The sequence below is a fragment of the Oncorhynchus clarkii genome, chromosome 12 (assembly GCF_045791955.1).
Source record: "Oncorhynchus clarkii lewisi isolate Uvic-CL-2024 chromosome 12, UVic_Ocla_1.0, whole genome shotgun sequence".
NCBI lineage: Eukaryota > Metazoa > Chordata > Actinopteri > Salmoniformes > Salmonidae > Oncorhynchus > Oncorhynchus clarkii.
Window position 1 is genome coordinate 36535360 of NC_092158.1, and position 10556 is coordinate 36545915.

A 10556-nucleotide genomic window follows, 5' to 3' on the forward strand; every position below is an offset into this window, starting at 1 on the left:
GAAAATATACACTAACACTATCAACACCAGGTAGAATTCTCAGGTTTTGACCTCCTGTTGTTTAACTACAGTTTCCCCTTCTTACTTACAGTGGACTCACCAGAGGAGGCTGGTGGGAGGCGCTATAGGAGGATGGGCTCATTTTAATGGCTGGAATGGAATCAAATGTTCATGTTATCCAGCGCGTTGGTGACTATAACTGTAATACTGGCAACAATTTAATTACACTGTTTTTGCCCAACGTTTACTGGCACCGGTCATATTCAATGGGTGTTGAGCGTTTGGAAATTCATTAGTTATTCTGCTCTCTGGCACACTCAGACGAGGGTGCTCTAAAATCGGAATAGATAGCCAGAGTGAATTTACGAACGCGCCCTAAGTCTTTCGTTCTAAATCTATGGACTCGATCCAGTCATTTGATCTAAATGTCTGTTGCCTTGTTGGCTGGCAACGTTCTTATCCCTTGCTTGCTAGTTAGCCAACTCTGGCTAACACTGTCACGTCGAACAGTACAGCCAAAATAACAGCAACGTAGCTGTTTTTGCATTTGTTTAAGCTGTTTTCTAGTGATTTTTGTGGGGTACATCCATTACAATGAGCTAATGATGTGAAATTTCGTCTGGCATAGAACATTTGCTCTCTCACCAGGCCACTGTTCAGAAAAGATAGCCAACTACACAGCTAACACAATCACTTGAAACTGAAGTTGCATTTCGTGTTTTTCTATTGACATTTCTTTGTGTATATCCATAAAATGATCCTGAGTCATGATTTCGACTGGATGAGAAAAGCTGCCAGCCTGTCTGTCTCGTCCCGAACCCTGACACATTCATTACCACTGGAGATCGAATTTCAGTATTGAAACAATGTTGCAAATGTTGGAGAGACAGACAACAAGGTTATTACAAATCTTTGTTGTTGAAAGCCAAATGCTAGTCTAAAAGAAATGGAAGATAATGTCTAGATTATTTTTACAGTGTAGATCTAGTATATAAATAGCCTCATATGCTGAGGAAGTGAAGAGAGAAAGATGGGTCCAGGGCTAGGGATCCTAAGAGGCTCCCTGTGAGTAAACCGGGCTAATAGAGTGATAGGAATAACGTGTGCGCCAGTAAGGTTGCTTTCTGAGCGTTCATAGCCATGGTTATCAACTGTACCGCAGAAATGGAACTGAAACAATGGAAAGTAGATGTTGTGGTGGTAGCTACAGAGAAATACTTGGGTGTATGAGATTTTACTGCAGAAGAGTTACAAGGTGTGTTAGTGGCAAGGTTTTAATGGGTGTTGGTAGGGCAATTTTGCTTCCTTTTCCAGTCCTTTGTCCCTTCCCTTTTTGTGTCATAAAGTGTAATGAATTCACACTCCAGAACAGTAGGCAGAAACATAGGGCTAAATAAGATACATATATTAATAGGGAGCCCGTTATCGGCCACGCACTTCAGTACAGTAGATGACGGTGTATGCACCTTTTAGTTGGTTGCGATCTGCCAATACAAATTTCAAGAAGAAGATAGGCGACGGAGCCCTGAGAAGGAGTACCAACATCTTTGCATTTCCACTAGTTACCTTAGACCAAAAAATGATAAAAACATAAAATTGCTTTTTAGTTGTAATTTAAAGTTATGGTTAGGCATAAGGTTAGCAGTGTGTTAAGGTTAGGTTTAAAATCAGATTTTAAGAAAATACATTTTAGAAATAGGCGGAGTTTATGAATGTGTGGTTGTGGTAAGTAGCGACGACAGTCTCGCGTGCACTTGCCGTAAAGCAGAACGTGTGGACGACGTCATACATTCAACATGGCGACCTCCGTAACGGTAGGCGGTGGTAAGTTTAATAGTATTGTACTTGAAATGCCAGTGTCTATTTCATTCTCTACCTCTTCTAAAGTGTGGTTTAGAATGAACTAAACATGGGATATGTTTTCATAGGGTTCACACTACTCAGGAGTGTTGCTGGGCAGATACGCTCAAGGTAAGGAGAACCAGCACACGAGGAAACAGCGCTGTAATTTCAGTGAAGGACAAATCAAGCAGTGAAGTTATATATGTGCTTACAACTTCCATAATTTTACCTATTACAAGTATTTGCCAGAATTTTTGTATTGCACCTCTTTCTGTCTATAACTTCTCAAACGTTAGCTAGCTAACGTTAGCTTCTTAGCGAAGTTCTCTTCTCTATCCAGGCTATTTGCCTTTGGTAAAACCCAGAAGCTCCCCTGCATCCACACCAGCGCCGCATTAGATGTCAACAAGAACTGGGACAGGAAGAACCTGCAAATGTTCCCACCACAGCATCCTGATGAAGCACGAAGACCTGCAGTGAGTTCCAACAACCAAGTGATACATACAGTAGTTATGGTTAAATAAAACATGTATTCCGATGGAAATCATTCCATATCTGACCATTTTATTGTTTTCAGTTGTTGCGATATACTAAATACAGACCAATATATTTATTTCACAGGAGGTGCACCACTGCAGGAGGCAAATCAAGTACAGCAAGGACAAGATGTGGTATCTAGCAAATATGGTGAGTGTAAAGGTTTGAATGTAAAAGCAACATGTTGAACACCTTCCAGATAGCCCTAGACAACAGATTTTTACTGCGTATTCTTACTCTTTAGATGCTATATTCAAAATCTCATAAATGTACTTTCTTTACTTAATCTTCTTGTCCCTCTTGGAAACATAACGAGTTCACCATGGCTCTCCTCACTCTTTTTTCTGTGCAAGGGCTTTTGCCTCTTGTAAAGAGATCCCTGGTTTACTAAGGTCTTGTAAAGGAGAGCATCGTCAGTTCTTTATTTTTTGCCACGCATGCACCAATCAATTTAATTCAATATGCTTGCACACATGCAGGACTTTTATCTTGACATGAGGTGGAGCAGAGAGGATGTAATTTCAGGCATATGCAGCAGACCCACGTTTGAAAAGTCTGTTTAAAGGCCTAATGCAGCCATTTTCTCTATCAAATAATTTCTCTAATTTCAGTTGAGGACCTTACTGTAATAGTTTTCCATAAAAATAATCAGAAAGAAACAACTTTTTTTGTTGCAAAAAATAATTTCTCAAGCTATGACTGTCTGGGAGTGGTCTGACTGGGGAGGGATATGTAATCTGAAAACAAGCTGTTATTGGAAGAGGGGTTTGGAACTCTTTATTGGGCTATATTAACTTATACTGACTAATGTCACCAGGCAAGCCAAACTCCACCCATCCAAAACATTTGATTTGAAGGTCCTGTTTAGGTTGTATATGCAATTCCTTTTAATGAAGCATCCAATAAAACATTTGCCAAAATGCAATTTGTGCAAAAACACCTAAACGGGCGTACCTGATGTGGTTCCATATGTAACAGAGATCAAAATCTCGACTAAGATCTTTGAAAGAGGGGGAATCTAAAGATGAAACAACTAGGATGTGTTGCTAATATGACTAGGATTGTGCCTTTGGCTTCTGGTCAATTAAAGTTGATTTGAAACAAAGAAATCAAGTGATGGACAGCAATACAGATAATACAAAGAAATGGTGTGCAGGTGAGGTTGGAAGCCACAAAAACCAATACAATACATAATTACAAAAATAAAAAGGTTTTCAAACGGATAACCTCCTAATTATAAATATATACATGAATTGATCAGTAGTCATGAAACAGTCATTTATAAAAACCACTTACATAAGTATTCAGACTAGAGGTCGACTGATTAATCGTAATGGCCGATTAATTAGGGTCGATTTCAAGTTTTCATAACAATCGGAAATCGGTATTTTTGGACGCCGATTTCCGATTATAAAATCAAATATTTTTATTTTTTATACCTTTTATTTAACTAGGCAAGTCTGTTAAGAACAAATTCTTATTTTCAATGACTGCCTAGGAACTGTGGGTTAACTGCCTTGTTCAGGGGCAGAACTACAGATTTTCACCTTGTCAGCTCAGGGGTTCCAATCTTGCAACTGCACAGTTAACTAGTCCAACACTCTAACCATTGCACTCCACGAGTAGCCTGCCAGTTATGCGAACGCAGTAGAAGCCAAGGTAAATTTCTAGCTAGCATTAAACTTATCTTATAAAAAACAATCAATCATAATCACTAGTTATAACTACTAATCCAGTTTAGCAGGCAATATTAACCAGGTGAAATTGTGTCATTTCTCTTGCGTTCATTGCATGCAGAGTCAGGGTATATGCAACAGTTTGGGCTGCCTGGCTTATTGCAAACTAATTTGCCAGAATTGTACATAATTATGACATACATTGAAGGTTGTGCAATGTAACAATAATATTTAGACTTGTGGATGCCACCCATTAAATTGAAGAAAAAAATACAGAACGGTTCCGTATTACACTGAAATAATAAACTTTTTTTTCTTCGAAATGATAGTTTCCGGATTCGATCGTATTTCTGTGTGTTATTATGTTATAATTAAGTCTGATTTGATAGAGCAGTCTGACTGAGCAGCAGCAGGCCCGTAATCATTCATTCAAACAGCACTTTTGTGTGTTTTGCCAGCAGCTCTTCGCAAGCACAGCGCTGTTTATGACTTCAAGCCTATCAGCCTAATGGCTGGTGTAACCAATGTGAAATGGCTACCTAGTTAGCTGGGTGTGCGCTAATACTGTTTCAAACGTCACTCGCTTTTAGATTTGGAGTAGTTATTCCCCTTGCGCTGCAAGGGCCGTGGCTTTTGTGGAGCGATGGGTAACGATGCTTCGAGTGTGGCTGTTGTCGATGTGTTCCTGGTTCGAGCCCAGGTAGGGGAGAGGAGGGGGATGGAAGCTATACTGTTACACTGGCAATACTATAGTGCCTATAAGAACATTCAATAGTCAAAGGTATATGAAATACAAATGGTATAGAGAGAAATAGTCCTATAAATACTAAACCTCTTACCTTGGAATATTGAAGTCTCATGTTAAAAGGAACCACCAACTTTCATATGTTCTCATGTTCTGAGCAAGGAACTTAAACGTTAGCTTTTTTACATGGCACACATTTTTACATGGCACATATTACTTTCTTCTCCAACACTTTGTTTTTGCATTATTTAAACCAAATTGAACTTGTTTCATTATTTATCTGAGACTAAATTGATTTTATTGATGTTTTATATTAAGGTAAAATAAGTGTTAATTCAGTATTGTTGTAATTGTCATTATTACAAATAAAAAAATGGCCCGATTAATTGGTATCGACCTTTTTGGTCCTCCAATAATCGGTATCGGTATCTGCGTTGAAAAATCATAATCGGTCGACCTGTATTTGAGGATTGTTTTATTTTTTATCCCATTCTTCTCTGCATATCCTCTCAAGCTCTGTCAGTTTTTATGGGGAGCGTTGCTGCACAGCTATTTTCAGGTCTCCAGAGATGTTCGATCATGTTCAAGTCCGGGCTCTGGCTGGAACATTCAGAGACTTGTCCCGATACCAATCCTGCGTTGTCTTGGCTGTGTGCATAGGGTCGTTGTTCAGTCTGAGGTCCTGAGCAGGTTTTTATGAATCTCTGTACTTTGCTCCATTCAGCTTTCCCTCAAACCTGACTAAAACAGACTGAAAAACATCCCCACAGCATGATGCTGCCACCACCATGCTTCACCGTAAGGATGGTGCCAGGTTTCTTCCAGATGTGATGCTTATTCAGGCTAAAGAGTTCAATCTTGGTTTCATCAGACCAGAGAATGTTGTTTCTCATGATCGGAGAGTCCTTTAGGTGCCTTTTGGCAAACTCTAAGCAGCTTGTCATATTCCTTTTACTGAGTGACTTCCATCTATCCACTCTACCATAAAAGGCCTGATTGGTGGAGTGCTGCAGAGATGGTTGTCCTTCTGGAAGGTTCTCCCATCTCCACAGAGAAACTCTGGAGCTCTGTCAGTGGCCATCGGGTTCTTGGTCACCTTCCCGACCAAGGCCCTTCTCCCCTGATTTTGCATTTTCACCCGGAGGCCAGCTCTAGGAAGAGTCTTGTTGGTTCCAAACTTCTTCCATTTAAGAATGATGGAGACCACAATGTTCTTGGGGACCTTCAATGCTGCAATCAAGTTGTAGAAAGATGATCAATGGAAACAGGATGCACCTGAGCTCAATTTCAAATCTCATAGCAAAAGGTCTGAACACTTAAATAAGGTATTTCTGTTTTTTATTTTTAATACATTTGCAAATGATTCTTACCTTGTTTTCTCTTTGTCATGAAGTATTGTGTATAGATTGAGAACGTTTTATTTTATCCATTTTAGAGTTCGGCTATAACAAAGTGGAAAAGGGGAAGGGTTCTGAATACTTTCCCGGTTGTGCTATATATGGAGGAAATTACTGAGCATCTCTTATAGCTTGTCTACGGTTCCCTATGCATTTGAATGTCTAATGGGAGTGGCACTTCAATTTTTATTTAAAAAAAAGGTAACTCTTTTTAATTGTGGCCATCCCAAGTTTAACACACAATTGCATTTTAGAAATATTGCGCAGTGACTGGTCTTATAAAAGCACATGTTGCACTCCAGCAGCAATGAGCTGAAGCGCTGCAGCAGCTCTAGTGTTGTCTGAGGTGATATTCTGCTCAAAACAGGCTCTGTCTGTATGTTGTGCGTGTGTGATAAATAAAAGACATGCCTAACGTAAATACACATGTGGCAATTTAATTCCACAATTTTGCTAATTAAGCTACCGATAAGCATTACGGCCATATGTTTTTCCGTGGACTGGTCTTTCCATCAATGAATAAAGTGTTAATTTGCAATTGGAATTATTTTTCTTCTACTGGTCAATTTGGCTGGCAACAATTTTATTTATCGGATTTTCCTTTTTTGGGGGGGGGGGGGGGGGGGGGTAAAAGCCTTGAATAATACTTTCCTGTGGATATTTTGACTGAAATTCCCAGTGTTAGGCTCTAAGGTCCAATGCCCTGCAAAAATGTCAAGTCATTTCAAATATAATCTTATTCAAGATTCGTGACGCACATGTGGTGGGTTTTTACGCTACGATGTTGTCCAAGAGGGATAGCGTCGTTGTATACACAGCTATGGCCTTCCCTGCTTTCACTTTCCATTGGGTTGTCCAGTGCCTTCCTTGTGCCTGTCCCATAGATTGGTTGTCATAAAATAATATAATGTAAGGCTGACCTTCTCTGACAGCCTTACTTGTAGGTTGTCCTTTTAAGTATGCTATTTTGTTAAATGCAGTCAAAAACACAATTTTTCCTGTGTTTTTATATATATTTCCACACTGAGGTTGGCGTAATACTGTGAAAGTGAATGCGCTTTTTGAAAAGACTGCCTGAAATTTCAGCCTGTTTTGATGGGATGGAGTTTTGGCCTGCCTGGTGATCTCACGGTAAATTAGTTAATAGACCAATAAGAAAGAGTTTCAAACCTCTCCGTTTCTCCCAAATCAGACCACTCCGACAGTCCTACCAAAATTGTTGCTTGAGAAATTGCTCTTTGCTAAGAATTTATTTTAGTACCATTTTAATTTAAAACGATTATGGTAAGGTACTTAATTGTTAGTAAGATGATTTGGTATTGAGATAAAAACAGGTGCATTGAACAGTTTTTAAAATGATAAAGTATTATGCCAAAGGTGCATAAAGATGTCAATTTAGATATGACATTGTTTTAGCACTGTCAGAGTTTTTAAACTGTAGCGTGCAACATGGTTCAATGCACCAGTAAATCAGCAGAATCTACTCTTTCGTTTTTCAAATCGGCAGTGTCTTGGAGGTAAAATTGGGATCATGTATACTGTGCTGACGATAATACAAAAAGAGTAATGGAGAGCAATGTACAATAAGGCGAACTTGGCCAACAAGGCATTTGTGTTAAGTGCATGGGGCCTGCCATTTTTATGCGTCCGCTATTGGTTGACTTCCTCTTCTGTATTCTTCCAACAGATCAGAGGAATGACTATTGACGAGGCCATTGCACAGCTTGAGTTCAATGACAAAAAGGGGGCAAATATCATGAAAGAGGTATGTTTTAATCCATGTGACTTTCTACAGCATGCTTTAGCTAGTTTTGGAAAACAATGCAACATTTAGGCTTGTGATGCAACAAGCTCTCACAGACTCAAATCAGAATTAGACATCCATTCATGTTTCTCAAATGTCAAATTTCGAAGTGTTGAAGGTTAAGTTTAGACATTTGATGCCTAGTCTTAAAACAAGAATATCAAAAACAACTATCACTGGATTTGAACATGCAACCTTTTGAACCAGGGGCAGATGCTTACCTTTTGAACCAGGGGCAGATGCTTGCGCCCATCTGCCATCCCCGTCAATAACGCCCTAGCAAAACCGAAACCTACGTGAAGGTAACAGCGCTCACTGTTGCCCCTAGTGGCCGTGTTTCCACATCATCTCCCGCTGGACATGGATGGACGTCAAATACTGATTTGTATCACGGGTGACCTGTCTGTGTGATGTGCTCATGTCCAGTAGTTCTATAGTTAGCTGACAAAATACACTCGTATAACTTGTCAGTGTTTTGGCCCCTGTCTTGCTTTCATGATGTGATACGTTGTTGTATTTCTAAGGTTCTCTTGGAAGCCCAGGAGATGGCAGTCAGGAATCACAATGTGGAATACAAGTCCAATTTATATGTTGGTAAGTGTCAACTGTCGTACATCTTCTTGAAATCTTACACATCAAATTGTATTTGTCTCACACACAGTTCACAGCAAGTATAAAAGGCGCAGCAAAATGCTTGTGTGCTAGCTCCCTTAATGCAGTACGTTAATCAATATTAATAATAATGAAGAGTCAGGTAAAAAATAAGTAATAGAGGTAGTATGCATAGTAATAATACTGTTTTTACAAATATGTGGGCAGTGTCTCGGTCACATAGTAGAATAAATGGTATATAATAGAACAGTATCATAGAACAGCAGTGTTGACTGAGTGTGTGGGATGTGTGGATACTAGTCAGTGCAGATAGTCTCTAATACACAACTTCATACACATAACATCTTGTGAGAATCCTCTCACAATAAAATGTATGGCAGAAATTGCCCATGCGTGCCCTAAATAGCATGATTGAATTCCTGAATGTAAATTGTTAACAAGGTTAGAAAAAAGTGATGGTGATCATAGAAGGGTGTATGCTGCATTCTAATCACGTCCTGACTGTTTTCAAATGGAAGAAGCAATGAAAATTTATTGAAAAATCACAATAGGGATGTAATTTTAGATGCCTGAAAATACATACTTTTCTTCACTTCAGAGGCTGGGTATGATTTATGCAAATGTAATTCAGAGGTTATTATAGATAAACAAATGGAAACAGAAATATCTTTATGCTGATGTGTTTGACATTCAAATGCAATTCCAGAATGAGAAATTTGTCATTGTGTTCTATATGTCTGTCACACACACACACTCTTTCACGCACTCTTTATCCCCTTCTCCCTCACTTCAGCGGAATCATTCTCCAACAAGGGGAAGTACCTGAAACGTATCCGTTACCATGGCAGAGGAATGTTTGGGATCATGGATAAAGTGCACTGCCACTACTTTGTCAAGCTGGTGGAGGGGCTTCCACCGAAGGCAGAACAGAAGACTGGCTTCGACCAGGCCAAGAAGTACGTTGAACAGCTCAAGAGTCGCACCATTATCCACGCACTCTAGGGAAACTATTACTGTTTGTGATTTGATATGTTGTAAATAAATAATGTATCATATATGTGGGATTGTTTTTACGATTCTGGCTTTTCTCATTTCGGATTGATAAGTAGTATGTTTTTGTTGTGAGATTGTCTGCTTTTGATCGCACCCAGCAGTTAATTGTTTACATTAACATTTTAGTCAAAGCATAAGCTCTTAGAGGCTGTATGTAGCCTAGTGGTTAGAGCGTTGGGCCAGTAGCCTAAAAGTTGCTAGTTTCAAACCCCGAGCCGACAAGATGAAAAATCTGTCGATGTGCCCTTGAGCAAAGCATTTAACCATAAATGCTCCAGGTTCGCTGTTGATAAATGCTGACCATGGCCGTGACCCCACTCTCCTAAGTTGTCGCGGGGAGTTAGGATATGCAACAAAAACAACACAAATAATTTTTCCAACAATTGTTGACAGACAGATTATTTCACTCTATCAATTCCAGTGGGTCAGAAGATTACATACACTAAGTTGACTGTGTCTTTAAACAGCTTGGAAAATTCCAGAAAATGACATCATGGCTTTAGAAGCTTCTGATGACATTTGAGTCAATTGGAGGTGTACCTGTTGATGTATTTCAAGGCCTACCTTCAAACTCAGTCCCTCTTTGCTTGACTTAATGGGAAAATCAAACGAAATCAGCCAGAACTCAGAAAATAAATTGTAGATCGCCACAAGTCTGGTTCATCCTTGGGTGCAATTGTCAAACACCTGAAGGTACCACGTTCATCTGTACAAACCATAATACGCAAGTATAAACACCATGGGACCACACAGCTGTCACACCGCTCATGAAGGAGACGTGTTCTGTCTCCTAGAGATGAACGTACTTTGGTGCGAAAAGTGAAAATCAATCCCAGAACAACAGCAAAGGACCTTGTGAAGATGCTGGAGGAAACTGGTACAAAAGTATC

At 39.5% G+C, this 10556-nt stretch overlaps 1 protein-coding gene across 2 annotated transcripts; it reads left to right on the forward strand.

Moving 5' to 3' along the window:
• The first annotated feature begins 1753 nt into the window (after positions 1-1753).
• LOC139422014 (mitochondrial ribosomal protein L22) lies at positions 1754-9682 on the forward strand. Of its 2 annotated transcripts, none has more exons than XM_071173157.1 (7): positions 1754-1824; positions 1929-1971; positions 2153-2318; positions 2464-2529; positions 7885-7962; positions 8526-8595; positions 9407-9682. In XM_071173157.1, the coding sequence occupies exons 1-7, from the start codon at positions 1797-1799 to the stop codon at positions 9613-9615; spliced, it is 660 nt and encodes a 219-aa protein (XP_071029258.1). In that variant the 5' UTR covers positions 1754-1796; the 3' UTR covers positions 9616-9682. The 2 variants fall into 2 exon arrangements, with proteins under 2 accessions (XP_071029258.1, XP_071029259.1); XM_071173158.1 differs by having other exon boundaries at positions 2183-2318.
• The last annotated feature ends 874 nt before the right edge of the window (positions 9683-10556 follow it).